The sequence below is a fragment of the Castor canadensis genome, chromosome 6 (genome assembly GCF_047511655.1).
Source record: "Castor canadensis chromosome 6, mCasCan1.hap1v2, whole genome shotgun sequence".
Taxonomy (NCBI): Eukaryota; Metazoa; Chordata; class Mammalia; order Rodentia; family Castoridae; genus Castor; species Castor canadensis.
In genome coordinates, this window is record NC_133391.1 from 1,666,278 (window position 1) to 1,690,890 (window position 24,613).

General features: G+C 61.3%; 1 protein-coding gene across 1 annotated transcript in view; it reads right to left on the bottom strand.

Annotated features, from left to right (window-relative positions):
- Positions 1-1,366: 1,366 nt before the first annotated feature.
- Positions 1,367-24,613, bottom strand: part of Card11 (caspase recruitment domain family member 11) — a 45,113-nt gene continuing 21,866 nt past the window's right edge. Inside the window, exons 4-24 of the mRNA XM_074075459.1 lie at positions 23,987-24,312; positions 22,616-22,795; positions 21,427-21,579; positions 20,853-20,978; positions 20,389-20,586; positions 19,219-19,395; positions 18,184-18,235; positions 16,737-16,819; positions 16,066-16,166; positions 15,260-15,312; positions 13,547-13,679; positions 12,842-13,043; positions 12,333-12,459; positions 10,019-10,259; positions 9,535-9,631; positions 9,101-9,199; positions 8,022-8,142; positions 6,753-6,932; positions 4,677-4,801; positions 3,224-3,339; positions 1,367-1,911 (exon numbers count right to left, since the gene is read on the bottom strand). Coding sequence (XP_073931560.1) covers positions 1,707-1,911; positions 3,224-3,339; positions 4,677-4,801; positions 6,753-6,932; positions 8,022-8,142; positions 9,101-9,199; positions 9,535-9,631; positions 10,019-10,259; positions 12,333-12,459; positions 12,842-13,043; positions 13,547-13,679; positions 15,260-15,312; positions 16,066-16,166; positions 16,737-16,819; positions 18,184-18,235; positions 19,219-19,395; positions 20,389-20,586; positions 20,853-20,978; positions 21,427-21,579; positions 22,616-22,795; positions 23,987-24,312 — 3,095 coding nt within the window. The 3' untranslated portion in view covers positions 1,367-1,706. The remainder of the gene's footprint in view (positions 1,912-3,223; positions 3,340-4,676; positions 4,802-6,752; positions 6,933-8,021; positions 8,143-9,100; positions 9,200-9,534; positions 9,632-10,018; positions 10,260-12,332; positions 12,460-12,841; positions 13,044-13,546; positions 13,680-15,259; positions 15,313-16,065; positions 16,167-16,736; positions 16,820-18,183; positions 18,236-19,218; positions 19,396-20,388; positions 20,587-20,852; positions 20,979-21,426; positions 21,580-22,615; positions 22,796-23,986; positions 24,313-24,613) is intronic.

Sequence of the window (24,613 nt, forward strand, 5' to 3'; positions counted from 1 at the left end):
GTCTTCCTTGCACTTTTTTTCCTTTTTGTGGCACTGGGATTTGAACTCAGGGCTTTGCACTTGCAAAGCAGGTGCTCCACCACTTGAGCTGCACCTCCTGTTATGTTGCTCTCGTTATTTAAAGATGGGGCTGGCCTCCATCCTTGATCCTCCTGACCTCTGCCTCCTAGTAGCTGGGATTACAGGCGTGAGCCACGGCGCCCGGCGCTCACCTTTCTCAGCCGGCCCGTCTTCCCCAGAGCTGTGCACCTGCCACAGGCTTATCCAGGCCTTTTCTCTGGTCACATCTGTGCCCTTGGCACCGCTTCCAAGTGCAGTCACGATGGCCTCGTGCGGGCAAAGTCGCTCTTTAACACCAGGGGCACACGAGACGGGCGGAGGTCCCCGGCTCCGTGTCCCTTCGTCTCAAACAGCCCAGTCACGGCCTCTGGGAAGACGGTGCCATGTCATCCTGCAGACTCAGGCCTGAGGCGCAGGGACGGTCGATCGTCACAGAGAGGGGACGTGGAGGGCCGCCTGGACCCCACCATGGCCGCCACCTCCCCAGAGAGGCATTGGTTTTGGGGTTGGGATTTGACAGTGGAGTTCTGCAGAGCCCGGCAGGTCAAAAACCCGGCATTTTAAACCACGGAGAAGACATTTTCCTCTGTCTCAGAGGAGCTGCTCCGGGCTGTAAATAACAGAGCTGAAATAGCCACTCAGCACGGGGCAAGTTTATTTCTGCCTCATGGCAAAAAAGCCCAAACCCAAGCAGCAGGGCTGGGCTCGCCAGTGTCTTTCTGTCCTTGTGGTCACCTCAAAACCGCAAGACGACTGCGGGAGCTCCAGCCAGCATGTCTGCATTCCGAGCAGGAGGCTGGAGGAAGGGGCTGCGTTGGCTTTGCTCTTTTCCCCTCCCAAACCTTGGCTTATAGTTTCTCTTTTTTTGGTGGTAATGAGGTTTGAACTCAGGGAGAAGAAAGTTCTAGAACGGCATTGCTGTCGCAGAGGAAGCACGACTCTCCTGCACGCCGGGGTCCTGGGAGAGACCCCCGGGTGACCTCACCCCGCAGGGCACCCTGGGCTGGAGGGACGGGTGCAGGGGTGACAGGCATGTGCTTCAGGGCTGGGGTCCAGGGTGCCAAGCACGGCCAGCAAGTCCTCCAGAGCTGCTGGAGGTCCCTCCCGCGGTGACCGTCACCATCATCCCCCAAGGCAGGAGGCTGCGGTGTCAGACGGGGTCACCAGCCATGCCCCCCGACCCGGGTGTCAATCAGGCAGCTGGGAAAACCAGGAGCCCGAGTGGCTTCTGCGCTGTGGGAGCCGAGTGTGGTGGCACAAGTCTGTAATCCCAGCTCCTCTGCCAGCAACGAAATGGAACACCAAGCACGAGAGAAATTTTAATTCAAGAGAAACCGGAGCTCCCCAGGCCTGTCCTGCCTGGGAATGGACTTACAGTGTTGTCCCCACCAGGGGTGGACATCAGGTCCCCGCTCTCAGAGACCCCCCGCCCGCCCCTGTGTTACATTCAACAGCTGTCCGGGCTTGAGAGAGGCCGGCCTGGGCCTCGGGGTCCGTGTGTCTGTGTGTCCTCTGTCCTCTCTGCTGACGCCAGCGGGGCCGGGCCACGCGGCTGGGATTACAGCCCTGCCCCGCGCCTCCCCGGGCGCGTCTGTCCGTGGGGTGTCGCGGCCCCGGCCGGCAGGGGTGCCTGGCGACCGTCGGGCTCACAGCTGGGCCTCGTCCACCCACACGGTCTTCCGCTGCTCCTCCCCGATCTTGTCCTTGAGGACGCGCACCAGCTCCTCCAGGCTGCCCCACATGTCGGCCTCCACCGCGGCGTAGAGGCAGGGCAGGGCCTCCAGCTCCTTCTCCTTCGCCCGGCACGCGCGCAGGAACTCGTCCTCTGACTCGGGCCGGGGCAGCAGCTTCCTGGCCGGGGACACGCGGGGGCTGTCGGCGGCTCTGCGGGGTCAACCCTCCCCTGGGGGGCGCAGGACTGTCGCCTAGGTCACCTGGAGCCCCGCTGACCACGGCTGCACCCAGCTCTGCTCCTCGGGCCGTACAGCTTCCCAGTGGTTTCTTTAGTGGGATGGGATTTGAACCCAGGGCCTCGCACTCGCCAGGCAGGTGCTCTCCGCCTGGCCACACCCCAGCCCTGTCTGTTCTGGGTATTTTTTAGATAGGGCTGGCCTCAGACCACGATCCTCCTGACCTCTGCCTCCTGAGTAGCTGGGATTACAGGCGGGAGCCACCATGCCTGGAGGGACATGACTTTTTGTCCCCAGGCCCCCTTCTCTTCTCCTCCTTTAGGGTGACCTGCTCAGGTGTCATAGTGCCAGGCAGCTGGCCACCCCAGCCCCTGTCCCCTGCATGTGTCCTACCCAAGAGGCCCTGGGCTCCATCTTCTGTGAGGATTTGCTGAAATCCTCACAGGAGGACACGGGGACCGGAGGACTTGGGAACAGGAGGACAGGAAGACATGGGGACAGGAGGACACGGGGACAGGAGGGCACAGGGACACAGGAACACAGAGACAGGAGGACACAGGGACGGGAGGACACGGGGACAGGAGGACAGGAAGACACGGGGACAGGAGGACACGGGGACACGGGGACATGGGGACACGGGGACAGGAGGACATGGGGACAGGAGGGCAGGAAGACACGGGGACATGGTGACAGGAGGACAGGAGGACACGGGGACAGGAGGACATGGGGACATGGGGACAGGAGGACAGGAGGACATGGGCACAGGAGGACATGGGGACACGGGGACAGGACAGGAGGACACGGGCACAGGAGGACATGGGTACATGGGGACAGGAGGACACGGGACACGGGGACAGGAGGGCACGGGGACAGGAGGACACGGGGACAGGAGGACAGGAGGACATGAGGACATGGGGACATGGGGACAGGAGGACAGGAGGACACGGGGACAGGAGGACATGGGGACATGGGGACAGGAGGACAGGAGGACACGGGCACAGGAGGACATGGGGACACGGGGACAGGAGGACAGGAGGACACGGGCACAGGAGGACATGGGTACATGGGGACAGGAGGACACGGGACACGGGGACAGGAGGGCACGGGGACAGGAGGACACGGGGACAGGAGGACACAGGGACAGGAGGACATGGGGATACGGGGACAGGAGGACAGGAGGACACGGGGACAGGAGGACACGGGGACACGGGACACGGGACACGGGAGGCGGGGACAGGAGGCGCCGAGCCCACCTGAAGCGCTTGACGTTCCTCTCGGACACGCGGATGAGCAGCACGATGGGGAACACCCCGCACTGGATCAGGTCCCGCACGCAGCCCGGCCCGGCCTCCAGCAGGCAGTGCTTGTTCTGCGGCACCGAAGGGACGCGTCAGCCGCGGCTGTCCCCCACGGGAGCCCTGAGCCCACTGCCCCAACCCGGAACAACCGAGGCAGTGCCGGCCTCAAGGCACAGGCCCTGCTGTGGCCCCAGGGACAATGGTTTGCAGAAAACACCTGCCACTCCAGCGGGCCCTCGAGGCCACTCCTGGCACCAGGCGAGAGGGTGGAAAACACCGGAAAAAGGGGGCGCGCGCCGGACACCTGCAGGGCTCGCAGCCACTGGAGGTGACGTCCCTTCTGAGAAAGTTGCACCAAGCCGGGCACAGTGGTGCACGCCTGTAATCCCAGCACAAGGGAGGCTGAAGCAGGAGGAGTGTGAGTGTAAAGCTGGCCTGAGCTACAGAGAGAGAGAGAGAGAGAGAGAGAGAGAGAGAGAGAGAGAGAGAGGAGAGAGAGAGACAGAGAGAGACACAGAGAGACAGAGAGAAAGAGAGAGGGAGAGAAAGAGAGAGACAGAGCGTGAGAGAGAGAATTCCCACCCTGACCTGACACCCGGTCCAGAGGGAGAAGCAAACGGAGTCCTGGGGCTTTTGTCACTACTGCTGCTCCCCGCACCTGCCCAGGAGACAACCACGTCCCCTTTGCAGCTTACCCTCGCTCTGCCTCCCCACTCGCTCATCCCCAAACCTAAAAACCCACGCCAGCCTTGCTGGCTGACCAAAAGCTGGGACTTTGCCTCCCTGGGCACATGTCAGTGACAGGTGACAGGTGACACATGGGGAGGGTGCAGAAGTGACCACCAAGTGCACTGCAGGCATGGAACTTGGTGGGACATCAGCTCCTGCCACCCCCGAGGCCATCATCCCCATGGGGTGATTCAGCTCTCCACTGAGCAGGCCTCTCCCCGCCCGCTAGAACAAGAAGGGACTCCATCCGTGCTTAGGGACAACGAGGGCCCCATTGCCCGGCCTCAGAATTTTCCAGATTGCACACAGATCCCTCTTCTGCATCGCTGGCAATGACACTCGTGATGTCCCACGGCTCCCCTGGCTGGGCGACATGACACCTGTCACCCACTCCTCATTGTCTCTTGCTCTGACAACTTGCTCTCTATCTGTGGCCCTTGTTGTCACAACCAGACACACAGGACTCTAAATGACATGGCAACAGGACACCATTAGAAAGAGAAGCCACAAGATTGGGGACAGCAGGAGGGAGAAGGTCCTCGGCAGATGGCCAAGAGGAGGGGACAGAAGGTTCTGCCACATGGAGGTGAGAACGGCCCTGCAGCCACCCTTGTTCATGGCCCAGGGGATCACGATGACCAGGCAGTCTCAGGTCTCGCCAGCTGCCCGTCCCTCTCACCTTGGCGGCCACAGCCTCGATGTTGGCAGGGACAATGCACTCAAAGGTGTTTGGGTTCTTCTCCCGGGAGTGGATGATGGTTTCTGTTTTCTGCTTCTTGAGGAACTCCTCCCTGGTGACAATATCTGCAGTAAGAGGGGACAGATGATCTCGGATGCATCATCCCCTCGTGGGTTCCACAGGATTTGAACTCAAGTCCACTGCCAGCCACAGGTAAAGAACCTTATCTTCTCCCCTAACTGTGCAGATCCTGGAGGGCACAGCCAAGGTCACACTTCACACACCCTGCACCTTAGAGCAGACAGAGCGCGTGCTCCAGAGCTGGCTTTTCAACAGGAGTGTCACCGCACAGTGGGGCTCAGGCTCTGCCATGTGACACTGCCACCAGTTCAGTCATGAAGAGTCTCACCCAGAGACCCACCCCCCCATCCACCCATCCATTCATCCATCCATCCATCCACCCACCCATCCACCCATCCATCCATCCACCCATCCACCATCCACCCACCCATCCACCATCCATCCATCCACCCATCCACCATCCATCCACCCATCCATCCATCCATCCACCCATCCATCCATCCACCCATCCATCCATCCACCCATCCATCCACCCACCCATCCACCCATCCATCCATCCATCCATCCATCCATCCATCCACCCATCCATCCACCCATCCATCCATCCACCCATCCATCCATCCACCCATCCATCCACCCACCCATCCACCCATCCACCATCCATCCACCCATCCATCCATCCACACATCCATCCACCCATCCACCCATCCCCCCATCTACCCATCCATCCACCCATCCACCCATCCACCCATCCACCCATCCCCCCATCCACCCATCCATCCATCCATCCACCCATCCACCCATCCCCCCATCTACCCATCCATCCATCCACCCATCCATCCATCCATCCACCCATCCATCCACCATCCACCCATCCCCCCATCCACCCATCCATCCACCCATCCACCCATCCATCCATCCACCCATCCACCCACCCATCCATCCATCCATCCATCCACCCATCCATCCATCCATCCACCCATCCATCCACCATCCACCCATCCCCCCATCCATCCATCCACCCACCCATCCCCCCATCCACCATCCACCCATCCACCCACCCATCCATCCATCCATCCATCCATCCATCCACCCATCCGTCCACTCACCCACCCACCCATCTGTCTATCCCCCCATCCGTCCATCCCCCTATCCGTCCACCCATCCATCCGTCCACCCAGCCATCCGTCCATCCATCCATCCGTCCACCTTTCAAAGGTGTGCCCAGCTTCCAGGTCTCAGAGGGCCTCGGAGGCCCCAGACCCTGCTGGCAGGGTGAAAGGCGTGGCCAGCGATCCGAGTCATGGGGCTCCGTCCTTGCCCTGTCTGTCTGCCTTTCCCTCCGTGAGCCCTAAACTCTACAAGGAGTGGCACCATCATCCTGGCACAGATGAGGAAACAGAGAAGTCACTTCACCCCAGGTGACACAGCCAGCGGAGCAGGGAGGTTCTCGGGGGCTGGGGAGGGCAGGAATTATCTTTTGTGGGTGCAGAGCATCGGTGTGACCTGGCTGTAGATGGTGGCCATAGCTACAGGACACCGAGCATGTGAACAGCGCTAAACGTCACACTCAGAAGTGCCTCCCCGCGCAGGGTCCCTGTCAGGTTCGTTTACCGTGACAGAGCGTCCCCCTCACGCCCAGGACAGCTGGAGTCCTGTGTGTCCCGGGCGGGCCTGGTGCAGTGGCTCACGCTGTAACCCCAGCCTTCAGGAGGCAGTGATGGCGAGGGTCACAGCTCAAGGCCAACCTGGGCGAAAAGCTGAGAGCTCATCTGAAAAAATACCTGAGGCAAGCAGGGCTGGGGAGCGGCTCAAGCGCAGAGCGCCTGCCTGGCAAGTGTGAGGCCCTGAGTTCAAATCCAGTGCCACAAGAAAATCAGAAACTACAGGTGACTTCACCCACGATTGGGACTCCGCCTCTCTCTCATCTCCAGTCAAGCTGGGGGGAGGGACACTGTCATCGTCCCCGCTATGTGTGAGGACCCCAAGACCCACCTGACTTGCAGATGGTGAACTCCAGGGCGCCCCCCGAGTTGAGCAGCCGCTGCACCAGCGCCTTGGCCAGCGCGGTGGGTGTGAAGACCACAGGCCTCCGGCGCTCGCAGTGCACGGCGCGCACCAGGCTGTAGGGCGCCAGGCTCAGGTTCTTGCTGAACTCGCTCTCGGGGTCCAACTCTGGAGGGACGGGGGGGGACGGGGGGACGGGGGGGGACGCTGTCAGAGAGAGCCCGGTGGAGGCAGGGCGCACACGGGGCAGGGAGGCCGTGGTCACCTGCGTGTCCCCTGCCCCCGTCCCGCAGAACCTGGAGGCCTGGCAGAGAGGACAGGCTGAGTGTGTGTGGGTCACGCGGTGGGGGGGACGGGTTTGGGGACAAGTCCATAGTGTGACACCATGCTCTTCCGCCACCACAGGCCCGGCGTGTGTTCTGGGCACCCGGGAGTGTCTGTCCCCTTGTGGGACACAGGCAAGGGACGTGTTTCAGGCTCAGGGGACATCACTACGGCCCGGCGGGAAGTGGGCCGAGGAGGGGGACGCCCGGGCACGGTGGGAAAGGCGGGTGCAGGAGCGCGAGGGACAGGAGGTGGCGGGCGGCTTGGAGGACGGCAGGACCACCGGGCAGTGCCCGGGGGCGCTGAGCTCTGGGAGGCCCAGGCTGGGAGGTCCGCCTTTTCCAGCCCCGGGGTGGACAGGGCGCCTGCTGACGCCAGCCTGGGCAGCCTGAGGTCCCCATTCCCAGAACCCAGTGCTCTGTCCCTGTCCCTTGTCCCCTGGCCTGGCCATCCCGGGAAGAAGCCCGGCCTTCCTGACTGTCAGCACTGGGCTTCGGGCTCCCTTGCCCTCAGCGAGGCCGGGGTGGGGGGACAGCAGGGGACGGCTGGCTCACGATCAGCTGGGGGATGGGGTGGGGACACAGGGTACCAGGTGTCCCTCACGCTAGGTAAATGGCCAACACAGGCAGGGAGATCAATAAACAAACACTTCCCAGCGAGTCAATTATCTGAGCGTCCGGGCTCCGGGCCACCGTGCGTCAATCAGGACGCGGCTTGGCGGGCGTCACCAGGAGGCTGCGAGGTCCCCAAGCAAGCCGAGGACCTGCGGGTCTTCCCAAAGCCCTGGACTTTTGGGGGAGCGTCCCTCCTGGGGATGAGGACACCACCTCCAAGTGGGGACATGGTGCAGGGTGTGCAGCTGTGGGATGACCCTAGACTGGAGGCCACCAGGACAGCTGGACAGCAGGCAGGGGCCAGGCGGTCACCACAGACCTTCATGCTTGGCGGCGTCCAGCGAGGACCGCGTCAGGCTGCCCAGGGGACCCCCAGAGATGATTCGGACACGCTCATTGCTGTTCATTCTTTTGTACTTGTTTTCTGACCTGCTGACCAACTGGAAGGACATCGGGGCAGGGGAGGGGTGGACACAGGGAGGACACAGTTCCAGAGACTGGTTGACTGTGTTCAATCCCAGTCACATCCCCTGCGAGCACAGGGGACACTCAGCAGAGGGCTCAAGAATCTGTCAGGCTTGGATGGACGTCGCCAGGAGGCGAGTGGATAAAATCTCAGTGGTCCAGGCACCATGGCTCATGCCTGTAATCCCAGCTGCCCAGGAGGCCCAGATCGGGAGGATCAGGGTTTGAGGCCAGCCTGGGCAAATAGTTCTCAAGAACTTATCTTGAAAAAACCCATCACACACATGCAAAAAAAGGCTGGCAGAGTGGCTCAAGTGGTAGAGCGCCTGCCTAGCAAGCGTGAGGTTCTGAGTTCAAATCCCAGTAGTGCCAAAAAAAATTTCAACTGGGAAATATCACACACATGCTAGTCAGTGCTTCTTGTGTAACGAGCCACGCAAAAAAATGGGGGAAAAGTCCTTTCTGGAAGCAAAGAGCTAAAACATTTTTGCAGACAGATAAAAATGAAGGCACCTGCTGGGTTTCCCTTTTCCCCTTGGCTGCCGGGCTGCTAAGGTGAATGTAGCACACAGTCCGAGGGGCTAAAGCAGCCTAGAGAGTTGGAATATTTTAGTTTTCTGGACGACTGTATTTCTGATTTTTTTCTCTTAATATTCTCACAGCTTGAGCTGTAAGTTTTCCCAAATCTTTTTTCTTTTTCTAAATAAAAGTGGGTTCTGTGCCCGTCAGTGGCCAAGACTGTCGGGTGACTTGTGACAGAGAGGATAAACTCAGGCCGGGGGTGAGAGAGACAAAGTGACATAAAAACACGAAGCCCGCTATTTTGATCTGGCTCCCGTTCTCAGTGGAACAAGGGCAGCGGGGAAGGGCACAGGGAGGGCACAGGGAGGGCACAGGGAGGGGACAGGGAGGCTGGTCGGTGGGTGACCTCACCTGGAGCAGCTGCCCGAAGAAGAAGCTGGCTCGGGAGAGGCGGGGGCTGACCCGGGGGTCGCCGGCCGGCAGCAGGGGCTCTTCGGGCTGCAGGGTGTTCTGGAACGAGGAAGAACGAGCGCCGTTTGGCAAACCCCGGCCCTGCCCCGCCCCCACGTCAGGTCCCCTCTGTGCTCAGTGACAGGTGGCGCCTGACAGCGGCAGACAGGGATCCAGGAAGGTGACCCCGATCCAACAGTGACCAGAGAGGCGGGTGGGGGACCCGGCCGCCACCATTGCCCCCTTCCACGTTGGGAAAGGCAGGGTGCAGGATGGGTGCGATCCAGGCGCCGTCTGCTCAGAACCCCAGGGAGTCGACGGACCCCGGGAGGCAGGTGTGAGGCCACAAAGGCCACCGCCATCCCTGCCACCCCGTGGGCCTCGGCAAGACCTACCCGCAGGGTCCTTAGGGTGTGCTGGGCGCCGTCCACCTCCTCCCGGCTGCCGCGGTGCAGCAAGCGCTGCAGCTTGACCAGGAGCAGCTGCTGGGCCCTGGGGAGGCGACAGGGCAGGTGGCCGGGGTCCTCCGAGGGACCTGAGCGAGGACTTTGCTCTCCTGAGCCTGGACGTCCCCGTGTGTGGCCCTGGTGGGCTGCTGTCCCCCTCCCAGGACCCGCCTGCAGCAGCTGTGACCCAGTGGGCAGCTGTCACCGCTGGACGTCCAGCATCATAGGCCTGAGGACGGCTCCGCCCAGGGCAGTTTGGTGACAATTTTGGGACACGGTCCCAGGAAGAGAACTGAGCAGCGAACACAAGGAGAGGGCAGGGCCAGGGCACTGTGCCTGTCCTTCCTGCAGGACGCAGTGGGGGGGACTGGGGACTTCACGCGATGGTGTCCCCGGCATCGGCTGACCCCGGCTGTCCCCCTGCTGGCCTCACCGGCTGTAGCTGGGGATGGTGCCCATGTCCAGGTCCTGGTCAGTGAAGGGGTCGACCCGCGCACACAGCCACTCGTGCCGGTCCTGGAACATGGTGTCGCGGACATGCACAATGTCACCACACTTCAGGGACAAGGAGCAGGCGTCCAGTTGGCTGGAGATGTTGAGGTTCAGCCGGATATAGAATGAGTCCCCAGATGTGACCAGGCCGTCCTCCATGTCCTTCAGGAGCTTGTGGTACCCTGGGGAGGACACGGTCCACACAGGTCAGCGTCCCCTGTGTCTGGGGACAAATGCTCCTCCTGATGGACGAGTGAGTGGCTATGCCCTTGGTGACTTTCCCTTTTTGTCGTGGCTGCTGGGAAGCTCTGAGTTAAAGTTTGTGTGGCCCAGGATGCCCTTGAACTCGCAACCCCCGCCTCAGCCGCCCTAGTGCTGCAATTGTGTGCACCACCACCCCAGGCTCCCCTCTGTCAGTCTCCGCTCCAAGGGTAAACTGTCCTGACTGCTGTCACCCCAGCCTCTCTGCGCCTCAATTTGTGATTCACAAATAGAATCAAAGCACAGAAGCACTTTTCTTTCCTGTGACATTACGTCAGTCACATTCACGCTGTGCTCCTTTTCACTGCTGTATAGCGCTCCACTCTTTCTCGTGCACGTTTGTAGTGTGTGCAGGTTGGGGCTGTGACCAGTAACTGTCGTCAACTGTCCTTAGACACCATTTCTGGGGACGCGTGAGCTCCTTTCTCTTGGGTAGCAGCACACAGGGGAGAATCGAGTGTTCAGATTTGGAGGACTTTGCCACGTGGTTTTCTAGGCTGGTGAGACCGTAGCGCGTGGTGTCTTCACTTTAAATGTCCCTGTCCTTTTCTGTGGACTTCTGGAAAGATCTTTGCAAGGGAGCAGGGCTAAGCTATGACGTGGTGAACGCAGACGCTCTGAGCGAGCAAACCAGGGCTGTGAGCGCAGTGCAGCCCACAACGGCCAGGAGCCCGGCGGACGTCCATGTCACACGGGCCGGGGTCTGGGCGTGGAGAGGCGGGGAGTCCCTGTCCTTTGGTCCTCCTCCTGACTTTGTCGCAATCCCGCTCACTGTCAGACTGGGGACAGAGCCACTCGCTCCATCGCCTCTGCCTCTAGAGGGGCTTCCTTTCTCTTTGTTTGCGGCACTGGGATTTGAACTCAGGGGCTTCACCTTGAGCCACTCCAGCAGCCCTTTTTGAGATGGGGTCTCAAGGACTATTTGCCCCGGCTGGCTTTGAACCGTGATCCTCCTGATCTCTGCTCCTGAGAGGCTGGGATTGCAGGCAGAGCTGAGGACAGGGCCGTGCCACCGCTGGACTCTAGAGGGCGCCGCTCACAGCACGGTCTAGGCCAGCGGTGGGGGGGGGGGGACGACACTTGGCTGTGTTTGGGGACAGGGCGTCGCCGCTGGGAAGGGGAGAAATGGCTTTTCCTGCTCTGCTGAGACATGATGAGCCCTGGCCAAAAATAAGACCAGTGGAGGGGGAGAGAGAGAGAGAGAGAGAGAGAGAGAGAAGGATAGGGAGAGAGAGAGAGGGAGAGAGAGAGAGAGAGAGAGAGAGGGAGGGAGAGAGAGGGAGGGAGAGAGAGGGAGAGAGAGAGAGAGAGAGAGAGGGAGGGAGAGAGAGGGAGGGAGAGGGAGAGGGAAAGAGGAGAAAGAGAGAGGGAGAGAGAGAGGGAGAGAGGGAGAGAGAGGGAGAGAGAGAGAGAGAGAGGGATAGGGAGAGAGAGAGGGAGGGAGAGGAGAGAAGGAGAGAGAGAGAGGAGAGAGAGAGAGGGAGAGAGAGAGGGAGAGAGGGAGAGAGAGGGAGGGAGAGGGAGAGGGGAAGAGGGAGGGAGGGAGGGAGAGACAGGGAGAGAGAGGGAGAGGAGAGAGAGGGAGGGAGGGAGAGGGAGAGAGAGACAGGGAAGGGGGGACAGAGAGAGAGAGGGACAGAGGTGGGGAGAGAGGTGGGGGGAGAACAGAACTCAGGTACAGGGCCAAGACGATGGATGGACAGGAACAGAGGCCCCCAAACTGCTGGGGGGACAGACACAAGGCCAGGCTGGAGAGAGAGACCAGAGAGAGAGAGAGAGAGAGAGAGAGAGAGGGAGAGAGAGTGTAAATCTGCAAATCCCAGCCTGGACAGGCACAGCCGGGGCCACTGCAGCCACCGCGTAACCAGTGGGAATCCGGGGTGGGCAGCGTGGGTGACCTTGGCCTGTGTGACACAGACAAGCCGCCGCCACCAAACGTGTGAGAAAGAGACGCCGGGCCCAGGGTCCGGGACGTCCTGCCGGCCTGGCCTCACCTTCGTGGTTGACCTTGTAGTGCAGGGTCACGGGGCCGCTGCACCTCTGGATTGTCCAGCGGGCCTCCTCCTTGGTGCACGCGTCCAAGGGGACGCTCTGCCGCTCGCCTCTGATGCAGCCGTCCAGCTGGGGCAAAGACACGCCATTCTTGCTGTGGACTCTGCAGAGGCCACCGGGGCCACAGGTGGGGCTGCCCATGGACACCACGGCCACCTGGCTCCGAGTCACAGTCACAGCCACCCTGGCAGTCACATTTGTGTCCTGCCACCATGGCAGGGGACACGAGCCCTGTCCACTGCATTTCAGCCGTCACCACAGGGCCCAGGACACCTCTCTGACTGAGGTGGCCCTTGCTGGCTCTGGCCCTGGGAACACACTGACCTCTGGTCACTGCCCTGGGGCGTCCACACGTGCGCGCGCGTGTGTGTGCACGGGACGCACGCCAGGAGCAGGGCGGAGAAGGACCTGGGGACACCGCCCGCCGCCGTCACCTCCCCCAGCGCCTCACCAGCAGCAGCTGCTGGCCCTGGTGCAGCCCGGCCTTCTCGGCCAGCGAGCCCGGCTTCACCGAGTGGACGAAGCTTCCCCGGGCGTTGCCTCCCAGCAGGGTGACCTGGTTGACGAGGCCATCGCCGTTCAGTGTCGTGTGTTGCACCAACGACCCCGGGCCCCGCATGTGTCCCCCGGACGTCACCGAGGGCCGGAACGGTCTGTGGGGAGCAGAGCGGTGTTGAGGTGACCGCCGGGCTGGAGGAAGAAGAGCCCCGTCCCCTGGGGCAGGACAGAGGGCTGCGCGGAGACCCGGTGGACGGCAGGGCAGGAGACGCCTGGCCCTGAGTCACTGTCACTGTCACAGCCACCTGCTCGGCCACGTTCGACTCAACTACGGGGTGTGGCTGTGCCACCACAGAAGGGGCCACGCGAGCCACGTCCACTGCGCCTCGGTGGTCACCACAGGGTCATCACCACAGGCCTGTCTGGCACCTACGTCCTGCATCTTTGTCACTTTGACTCAGGTGGCCCTGGGGACCCCTCTCTTGTGGACAATGTGGGGGTGACTTCAGGGCTGCTGTCCTCCCTGGACTCATCTCAGAGGACACAGGGTCACGAGATCACACGATGGTCCCCTCTGCAGGGAGGGAGGGTGACCTTTGCCCTGTCCCCGTCACTCCCCCCCCCCCGGGGTCCCCTTGCCCCCCCCCCGCCCCCGTACCTTTCTAGAGAGAATTTCCTGAACATGAGGTTGACCTGCTCCAGGTCGTAGGCGTCCAGGCCCTCGGACTGGTGTGAGGAGGATGAGGAGTGGATGGACGGGGGACCGAACGAGTAGCGCTCGTGGCTGTCATCTGCCAACAGGCAAGCGAGGGCTGTCAGGACCCCAGGTGCCATGGGGCGCAGGCACCCAGGCCTGTCCCCAGACCCCGAGGGGAGGGGTCAGGGCTGGGGACAATGGGCTCCTCCCTGACACCCCATGGGGGGCAGATGGCCTTGTCCTGTGTCCCCTCCACTCTAGACACCTCCTGCCTCACGGGTCCTCTCTCATGAGGGCCCCTGCTTTTAGGACCCCCGTGTTGTGTCTGCAAAGGGGGCTTTTGTCAGCTGTTGCATTTTCTTTCCCTTTTGGCGGTGCTAGGATTTGAACCCGGGGCCTTGCCCTGGCCAGGCAGGAGCTCTGCCACCCGAGCCACCCCGTCCCTTTCGCTTTGTGATTTTTTTTTGCATTTTTGCCCTGGTTTGGTCTGGGGCTGCAATCCTTGCACCTCCACCTCCCGAGTAGCTGGGATTACAGGCGGGATCGACCACACCTGGCCCTACCTACCGTTTTGGGATTCCTAAGGCTTACCCTCACCCGCTGGCTTGCCAGACCATGACTGGGGTTCTCCTGTCCCTCCCCCTCAGCCGGACCCCGAGGACCTTGGAGACGACGCCACTCCACACGGCCGGCCGGGGACAGGGCCGGGGACGGGGACAGGAGAATCTGCTCAGGTCTGATAACAAAAGGATTCTGCACAGGGATTTTTTTCCCCGACGCTGCAAAATCCTCTGGACGGCTGCCCAGGATTCCGTCCCCAAAACTCGTCCAAGTGTCATTACCCAGCTGCCATCAGGACAACCTCGCTTAACTCCCGACAGATCCTCACGCTCCAGCTGCCCCTCGCTCGCTCGCTCGCTCGCTCGCTCAGCTGGCCGGGGCACAGGCCGGGCGCACCGGGGGATTCTGAGCCAGTGTCCTGCGAGGCCAGCCATGCGGGGACCGGGGACACTGTCACCTCCCCGGGCACGGACACCGGGCGGATCGCGGGCTTGTAAATCTGTCTTTCTGCCCTGTCACCTCCCAGAGGTGACACCACAGCCTGCCCAGGCAAGGACCTGGGGACCGGACCCTGTGTCCCCGGCACCCGGCCATAAGTGAGTTCCACCCTCGTCCACCAGGCCCTCGAGTCTGACCTATTTGGGGTCAGGGGAACATCCAAGTCCCCACCCGAGCACCAGCTCCGCCCACGGGGATATCTGCAGACTGTCTCTCCACTCTCCTGGCAGTGTCACCAGATGTCCCCAGCCTCAATCACACTCTTATTGCAGGTCAGCCAAGAGATGGACACACGTGCCTGCTTCCCGGCTACCTGCCCCCGTTCTTTCAAGACCCATTTCTTTGTCTGTAATTTGTATTTTTCTGGAACCAGCTGTCTGTTTTTGTTTCTTTGGCCTCACTTTGTAGCCCAGACTGGCCTTGAACCCCGATCCTCCCGCCTCAGCCTCCCCAGTGCTGGGATTACAGGCGTGACCACCACGCCCAGCTCTACTGGACACCTTGCTTTATGGCTGGCTCCTGACACAGGTGAGCTCACCTCCCAGACCACGTCCCAAGGACCCATCGCAGCCCTCGCCAGGCCCCCCGGGCCCCTCCAGACCCGCAGCTACGCACCGTCCAGGTCTAAGGCCTCAAAACCACTGCTGTCGTTGTCCTCTTCGATTGTGCTAGAAGACACAAGGGAGGGGCGGGAGGGCGTCCACGTGAGTGTGGACGTGCAGGTGGGCAAGGGAGGGCAAGCTTCCGGAACATTCTGGCTTTCTGAGATGCCCAAGTTCAGTGAGGGCAGTACGGGAGGGAGAGGAAGGTCAAGGTGAGCAGAGAGGGAGGGGATGAGGCTGGGAGGGTGGGTGCCCCAGCAGCCTCTGCAGGTCATGAGGAAGAACAGTGGGCAGACACCACAGTGGCCACACCTGTCATTTATCACCCGCTTGGTCCGGGGCCCAGTGGGAACTTGACACCCACTTCTGCTCAGGTGTCTGCAGATGGGAGTGGGTGGAATGAGTCCTCAAGTGACCAGGTGTGGCCTCACAATTGCCCCTGGCTACAGGTGGCCATGTGGCTTCTGAAAGCCCCTCAAACGCCTGTCCAAGCTGGCCAGAGGAGGCCAGGCCACTTGTCCCCACGGCAGGGCACCAGCAGGAGGGACCCCAGATCCAGCCACCCCTTGCTCTTAGCCCCTCCACAAACCACCAGCATCTGACATTTTTGCCAGAAGCGACCTCAAACCATGATCCTCCTGAGTAGCTGGGATTACAGGCGTGCACGACCACACCCGGTGGTATTAAGTCCCAGCCGGCTCACCTGTCCTTACGATGGCCCCTGACCTCGCCTTCCTGTCAAGGTGGCTGGGAGGCCGGTGGTGTTGAGCGTCCAGCTGCCTGCAGAGGACGAGCCAGCCGGCCGTGCCAGCCACTCACCTGCGGTGCGGGGTGTCCTCCTTACAGCGCCTGAGGATGGAGTCGTTTCCAGGCGGCTCCGCGGTGATGGACATGACACTGCTACGGCCACGGTGGGGAGGCTGTGGACACGGCACGGCCACGTTACAGGGATGCACCCGCCGTGGCCTCGATGGACACGGACGCCCACACACCCCGGGGACCGAGCCGAGCTCGGCGGCGTGGTCCTCAGTGTGACCTTGGCCGGGCCCCATCTGTTCTTGGGGACACAGGGCCGCGGTGGCCGTGGTGGGGCTCCGTGTCCCCGGGCTGTGCATCGGGGAAGGCAGAGGAGGGGATGGCTACTGGGGGACGGGGTGACCTGGAACCCTCCTTAGATGGTGGCCTTGACTTCTGTCCCTAGAGCTGCCACCAGCGGGGCACGGGCATTCCTGAATCTGTCCCCCCGCCCAGGCCTGACGGGGGAAGTGGAGCCAAAAGCTTCCTACGGCTCCTTTGGGGTCAGAGGTTCTAATCCCCAGTCTTCTGAGGCCTGGCTGGGGTTGGGACACCAGGTCTGGTGACGGGGAGGGGAGGAGACCCTCAAGCCTTTGCCAGCTGTTGTCCCCAGGGCTGTCACAGTGCCAGGGCTGAGAAGTCACAGATCAGGAGGACGGCAGACATCTTTAAATAAACAGCAGGAAGAACCTCACCATCTTGCACAAGGAGCTGGTGACCGGCAGAGAGTGGGAGGAGCCGGGGCTGCCGTCTGTGACATCCTCCTCGTGTCCCTTGACTGTCCCCCGCAAAGAAGGACAAGGCGAAGGGGGCCAGGTGGCAGGGCAAGCAAAGAGGAGAGCAAGGAAGTCAGAGCCCTCGGCGGGCGTCCCAGGAATCAGCTCACACAGGTGGGGACGAGCCACCTCGGGGCGTGGTGTCCCCTCCCTGGCGTCCAATGGTGGAGGAAGAGCCTCAGAGCCACCTGTCCCGTCTCCGAGGACACGCTCCGTGGAACGCGCCCGTAACTTGGAGCACGGGTTGGATGGTGGAATTTTCCTGCTCAAGTCACACATTGTCACAATGGGTCCCACCTTTCCCGGCCCGCCAGGGTGGAGCCGAGCCCCCCCACCTGCTCCATCAGGGGCTTCCGGGGGGCCCGCGTGCCATTCCAGCCCTCATGTGACGACTCACCCATCCGTGTCCCCTGCCTACCCCTGCCCAGCTGTGCATGTGGCCTTTGGGGACCCCAAAGGGACACCGCATTTACTGTACTTCCCGGGGTCCCCAGCACCCCGCACTAGGCAGCCCACAGGCCCAGCTCGGCCAGGAGTGAAGAAGCCCTTGGCCCTGCCAGTGTCACCTTCCTTTTTCTATGGGGCACAACCCTGCTCCTGTTTCCCACAGGCCCCAGGCCCTTCGCACGTCCCCTTGGATAAAAAGTCATCATGATGCCACCAGGAGTGAGCTGGACTGGGCTCTCTGTCCTCCACACTGGACAGACATCTGCCTAAACCTCGGGTCTGTCTGCCCTGAGGTCTCACTCACAATGTCACAATGTCGTCCCCAGCACTGGGACGGGACAGCAGCTTTTGGCACCAAGTGCTTCTGGGCTCCACCCGCTGTCTCTGCCGCTCGCCTCCGGGCCCCATGTCCCCTGTCCCCAGTTCTCCCTTCTCTAGCTGTGTCTAAATGGCCCAGCTTTCCTCCATCGCTCCCTCTCGTGACCCCAGCACCGTCCACCTCCTCACTGGCCCTGCCCAAGTGCGTCACCTCTGGGCGTCACCCCGAACCTCCCAGTCCTCCTGTCACCTGTCTTGCAGTTGTGACTGTGACTCGTGAGGGGGACAAGAGAGAAATTTGAAGGTGTCATGTCTTGGAGAAGCAGGGGCTTATTACAGAAGGAACGGCCAGCCTGGGACACCCGTCTCAGAGGACAGTCAAGGGTCAGCCAAGGGCAAAGACACCACAGAGGCCACGCACCAGCCGTCAGGGCCCCACGCCCTTCGGGTGACAGTGAGCATAAAATGGATGGACCCCCCCTTTGCCACCCCGCAGCCCCGGAGGCCCAGTCCAGGTTGGCCCTGGGAAAAACAGATGGTCCCCGAGTGGCAAAGTTGACAGATGACAAAGGGGCGGGAGGGACCCGGGCATGTCACCAACCTTGAAAATCTGACATTCGCTTCAGGCTGATGGGGGATTTGGCTCGCTGCAGCTGATGGGGGAGGGGAGGAAGGAAGGCAGAGGACACAAATCAAACCAGGCCTGGAACACGTGTCACCACAGCCAGGAAGAAATAAGACGAGACCAAGCTGCCTCTGTCTGTCCCTCAGCTGCTGGGGATGACCGGGACAGGACACGGTGGTCCCGGGGCCTGATTCAGGCAGCGGCTGGTACACTTGAGCACCACAGCGCGGCCCTGGTTGGGCTCACGGACCATGTGGGGAGTGGGGGTGACACAGCTGTCACAGGACACTCCCAGCAAAGGCCGGGCCTCGGGAGCAGCTGATGGCCACTCTCGGGCCCAGAGGCCACCGTATCTGTGACATTTCACCAAGGCCAGTGTGGAGAGTACCTGTCATGCATCCGCCCACCCATCCGTCCATCCGTCCATCCATCCGTCCGTCCATCCATGCATCCATTCATCCTTCCATGCATCCACCCATCCATCCATCCGTCCATCCATCCATCCATCTGTCTGTCCATCCATCTATTCACCCATCCACCTACCCATCCATCCATCCATCCGTCCATCCATCCATCCGTCCGTCCATCCGTCTGTCCATCCACGCATCCACCTGTCCATCCATCTACCCACCCATCCATCCGCCCATCCGCCCATCCATCCATCCATCTATTCATCTGTCCATCTGTTTGTCCTTCCATCCACCCATCCATCATCCATGCACCCACCCATCTGTCCACCTGTCCATCCATCCATCCACCCATCCATCCACCCATCCATTCCCACACGCAATTCTCGGATTTGTACTGAACACTCAGCAACACCACGGGATTTCTGCTCTCTCTCTTTCTCTCCCCTCCCTCTCTCAGCCTCCTCCATGTCTCTCTCTCTCTGAACACCATGAGCTGGCTGATTTCTGTCTCTAGGGCTGAGACGGGAGTGGTGGCCCGCCTGGGTGTCCTCTGTGGTGACGGTGGCACCTGCCCTGTGTCCTCCATGTCCCCAGGAGGTACCTGGATCCCCTTCAGGTTCATCCTGCGCCGGGGCGGGCGGCAGGACTGGAAGTACTTGCTGTCCTCGGGTGACTCCTCTGATGTGGATGAGTCGTCTGCTTCCTGGCCATTGGTCCTGGGGCTGGTGTCCCCAAAGTCCTGGGAGATGATGGTGGCTGGCAGGTTCCGGGGGAGACTCTGGGGACAGAGGAGCCAGTGCTGGACGTGGGCAAGGAGTGGCCACCAAGCAGGAAGCCCATTCCTTTCTGACCTGCCTTCCGTGTGGGCTCCACGGCCTGTTATTGTGGCCGCCATCTGTCCTTGGTCCCCCTCCCTCCACCAGGGCCTGGTCACCGTCACCTGCCTGGGCATCAGACTCCACTGTAGTCCTAATTTGTGACCCTAGGCCCGGGTAAAAATACAAATAATATAAAAAAAATATATAAACGGTAAGACAGAGGGCCAGGCCTGCCCGCCTGAGCCATCGTCTTATGTAACCATCGGTGACAAGCACGTAGTGACGATAGTCACTGTTTACAAAACAGGAAGCCGGGCGCAGGGGCTGTAAGTGACTCCCGTGTGACTCCCCAGAGCTTTGGGCTGTAAGTAGCTCTCTGCAGAAAATGCCTCGTGGGGTCAGAACAGCTGCCAAGCTCCTCGGTGCACTCAGCGCACCTCCTCCCCCGTATCTGTGAGGCGCAAGATACATTGCAAAGCGTGGTGACCAGTGAGGGACAGGTGAGGGGCAGCTCACGCCTCCCGATTCCATGAGCCCCAGAAGTGAAGCCTCCCATGTGGCCCTTGGAGTCACAAGGTCCTGCTCGTCCTGGGAGGACGCAGGGCTCTGATCCCAGCCCCAGGCCACAGGTCAGCCATGACCCCAGTGCAGTCCTGGGGTTTGAGCTCAGGGCTCTGCACTTGCACAGCAGGCGCTCTGCCACGTGAGCCGCACCCCAGTCCACTTTGCTCTGGTTATTTTGGAGTTGGGGTCTCCTTAACTATCTGCCCAGACTGACCTCTAAACTCAATCCTCCTGATCTCAGCCTCCCAGGTGGCTGGGATTACAGGTGTGAGCCGCGGCGCTTGGCCCAGATCTGCACTTTGTCACTTTGGAGTGAGTTGAGTTCTGCACGGCAGGGTGAGCCACCGTTGGCCGGGGTCAGTGGGGCGGGGGACGCGTCAGGGCCCCACCTGGTCGAGGCCGCCACTCTCCTTGGAAAGCCGTCGCAGCTTGCCCTCCAGGGTGAGGATGCACGCCTCCTGCCGCACCAGCTCGATGCGGGTCTCGTCGTTCTTCTCCTCCAGCTCGCGGATCTGCTTGCGGTACTTGTCCTTCTCCAGCAGACACTGGGAGTAATGCGTCTGCGCCTCGTCCCGCGAGTGGAAGGCCTGCGGGGGTCGGGAACGGGACGGCTCTCAGCGTTTCTGTGCTTACTGGCGGTACCACGGTTTGAACTTAGGGCCTCAACTCGCCAGGCAGGCGCTCTACCACGTGAGCCACACCGCCAGCCCTTTATGCTTTGGTATTTTTCAGATGGGGTCTCAGGCTTTCTGTCAGAACTCGCTTTGGACTGCGATCCATGTAGCTGGGATTGCAGGCGTGAGCCACCGTGCCCGGCTGTGGCGCAGAAGTGGGGACAGGGACAGTGACGCACCTGGTCCCGTTCCCGCTCCACCTCCTCCAGCTGCAGCATGACGGTGTTCATTCTGTGCTTGTACATGTCGCAGTCCTTCCCCAGCGTGGAGCACCTGAGCTCCAGGTCCTGCTTCTCCTCCAGGTACTGCGGGAGGGAGGGGGAGGGGGAGGAGGGGAGGAGGGGGAGGGAGAGAGAGAGGGGAGGGGAGGGGAGGAGGGGGAGGGAGAGAGAGAGGGGAGGGGAGGGGAGGAGGGGGAGGGAGAGAGGGGGGAGGGGAGGAGGGGGGAGGGGGACGGAGGGGCGAGAAGTCAGTGTGAATGGCACCTTGTGGCCATCTGTCCCCAGGCTGCCTAGGCCACGGCCTTGTCCTTCTGAGAGTGGAAGGCAGAGTGGTCTGTCTGTCCGTCCATCCATCCACACCTCACCGTATGGGAAGACGTGTGGCCGCCGCACCTGCTCTGGTGGCTCCTGTGGCTGCACTTGTCACCGACGGCCACCGAGGGCCCAGCTCTGGAGTCGAGTGACTTTAGCCAAGCGTGGTCAGGCCCAGTGGATGTGGTGGCGATGTGTACCCCCCCCCCCGGGTCCCCACCTTGTCGCGCAGCTCCTCAGCCTGGCGGACCTCCTCCTGCAGGTCGTAGATCTTGGTGACGAGCTCCTGCCGGTCCTCGAGCGCCTCCTTCCGGTCGTGCTCCAGGATGTCCAGGATAGCCTTGTCCGAGCCGGGCAGGCTGCGCTTGCCGGCCTGGGGACGGGAGACACTGTCACCTCGTCGGGGTGACAAGGGGTCTGTGCCAGGCGCGCAGAGCCTGGGTGGCTGTCGTGGGGTCTTTACTGCCACGTGTCATATGGGACGTGTCTGGTGGCTGCCGCCTGTAATCCCGGCTGTGGGAGGCGGAGATGGAGGTGGAGGCTCGAGGCCAGTCCAGGCAGTAGCTCTCGAGACCCCGGGGACTGGCGGTGTGGCTCACACGGTAGATAGAGCGCCTGCTGTGTAAGTGCAAAGCCCTGAGTTCGAATCCCAGTCCTGCCACAAACGTACAGAAATCCAGAAATCTCTCACCTTCAAAGAACCCTGAACCCAGTTTTTGTTGGGAACAGACGCCCGGCCCTGTTGTCCTGCCCTTAGCTGAGCCTGGAGCCTTGGTGGCTCCTGGAACACTTGGGGGACAGTTGGCGGGGGCGCCCTGAAATATCAGCCAATTTGCTCCCCTAACCCAGGACTCAGTCTGTGACCCCACAGAGCCAGACTTTTTGGGGTCCCTGCACAGGGTATGGGGACATTTATTCCTCTGAGCTGACGCGTGGTTCTGGGGTGATTAACAAGGAGGCAGCTGAGGGACCCCAGGTGACACTGGGCTTCAATGAGGGAAAAATCTTTTTTTTTGGTGGCCCTGGGGTTTGAACTCAGGGCCTCATGCTTGCGAGGCAGGGGCTCTACCACCTGAGACCCTCTGCCCGCCCTTTTTGCTTTAGGTATTTTTCTTATAGGGTCTTGCATTTTTACCTGGGGCCAGCCTGGACACAATCCTCCTTCCTATGTCTTTCATGCTGCTGGGATTACAGACATGCACAGTCATACCTAGCTGGTTGGTTGAGATGGGGTCTCACTGCTTTTTTTGCCAAGGCAGCCTCCAATGGCGATCCTCCTCCCTCCACCTCCCAGCAGCTGGGATTACAGGCAGAAGCCACCGCGCTTGGCCAGGGAAGCGTTTTTGCAAGCGAACTGTCCTGGGATTTCACGTCTCTTAAGAGGGGTGCTGGGGTCACTGTCACCTCACCTGGATGACCGACTGCAGCTCCTGCACCTTGGTCTTCAACATCTCGTTCTCCCGCTCCAGTTCCAGCACCTGCTCCCTCTTGGGCCGGTTCTCGATGTCGTTCTTCAGCTTCAGTGACTGGTTCCGCTCCAGCTTGCACTCCTCCTCCATCTTGTTCAGCCGATGCTTCAGCTGGTCAATCTGCAGCCCGGGGAGGACGGGGAGGACGGGGTTGGCGCCAGGCACAGGGTTGGGGCCACACGTCCCCTGTGTCCCCTCCTTCTCCTTTCCCTTGGTGGCAGGGAAGTCACAAAACCTCTTTCTGAACTGTTTTGCTGGTGCTGGGATTTGAACTCAGAGCAGGTGTGTGCCACCTGAGCCGCTCTGCCAGTCCTGTTGCTTTTAGGTTATTGTTCAGGTAAGGTCTCGCTTTTGCTCAGGTCGGCCTCAAAATGTGATCCTCCTACCTGTCCCTCCCGCTTAGCTGGGGTTGCAGGTGCACCACCATACCCAGCTTGTTGGTTGGGATGGGGTCTCACTAACTTTTTGCCTGGGTTGCCCTCAAGCTGATCTGATGTCCACTTCCAGAAGAGCCGGGATTACAGGCGTGTTCAACCATGCCTGACGTCTTGCTTCCTTCCTCCTTCCTTCCTTACTTGCAGCCCAGGCTGGCCTTGAACTCCTGACCCTCCTGTGTCTGCCTCCCAAGTGCTGGGATTATAGGTGAGCACCACTATGCCAGCTGTGGTGACAAAATCCTCAGATGCCCCTGGACAGAGTGGCTCTCAAGGACCCCGGGGCACAGGCATTTCTGTCCTTTGTCACTTAAAATCAGAAGATGGGGAAGCCCATTGTCCCAGGAGAGTCAAGTCCTGGTGGGACTGTCCGTCCTGCCGCCTTTTGTAGCTTCACGATCTTCTTAGGAAAAAAGGACAAAACAAACAAACAAAAAGACCCCGAAGAACAGCATGAAATGGTCCCTACTTTGGGATGCTGCATTTGCCCTTCAGCCTGGGTCTCGCCTTTGCTCGTGTGGCCCCTTCTCAGAGACCCTTCCTGAGAAGGGTGGACGCCATGGCTCGTGCCTGTAATCCCAGCTACCCAGGAGGTGGAGACTGGGAGAATCTCAGTTCAAGGCCAGCCTGGGCAAAACTCTTCAGGAGACCCCATCTCAATAGATAAGCTGGGCGTGGTTGCACACACGTGTCATTCCAGCTCCGCAGAGAGTAAACAGGAGGACGGCGGTGCAGCCGGCCAGGGCGTGAGCGTGACCCTGCTCAAGAAGCAACTACAGCACAAAGGACTCGAGCAGCCGCCTGCCTGGGCGAGGCCCTGCGCTCTGATCCCGAACCGTTCAATGAATGAATACTAAAGCGCAAGCAGGCCGCACACCTCGAGCTGCAGGTCGCGGCTGCGGATGACCGCCATGTTCTTCTCCTCGCTGAGCTGGGCGTAGCGCATGGCCAGGTTGTAGTTGTCGTCCTTGACCTTGAGCAGCTCGTCGCTGTGGCCGTCCCGCTCCTCCTTCATCTTGCGGTAGCGCTCCTGGAAGGTGAGCAGCTCCACGCGGGTCAGCGCCAGCTGCCGCTTCTCGTCCTCCAGCTGCCGCGCCCGCGCCAGGACCTCGCAGCGCTGCAGGTCCTTGGCCTTCATCTGCTGCTGCAGCTTCAGCACCTCGTTCATCAGGAAGTGCGTCAGGCCCTCGTGGCCCTCCTCCACTGCGGCCAGCACGCACGCACGCATGGACGGACGGACACAGACGGAGCCGTCGGTCCACCGCAGGCGCCCGAGCTCCCGGGGCCAGGGGACAGGCAGCAAAATGCCAGGGGACCCGGGAAGGCCGCTGGTCAGGGGACAGGGGATGGCGGGGGACGGGGGGACCACAGGGGACACAGGGTACCTTGGGGGACAGAGGGGACCATGGGGGACAGAGGGGACCTCAGGGGACAGAGGGGACATTGGGGACAGAGGGGACCAGAGAGGACCACGGGGGGCCAGAGGGGACCATGGGTGACAGAG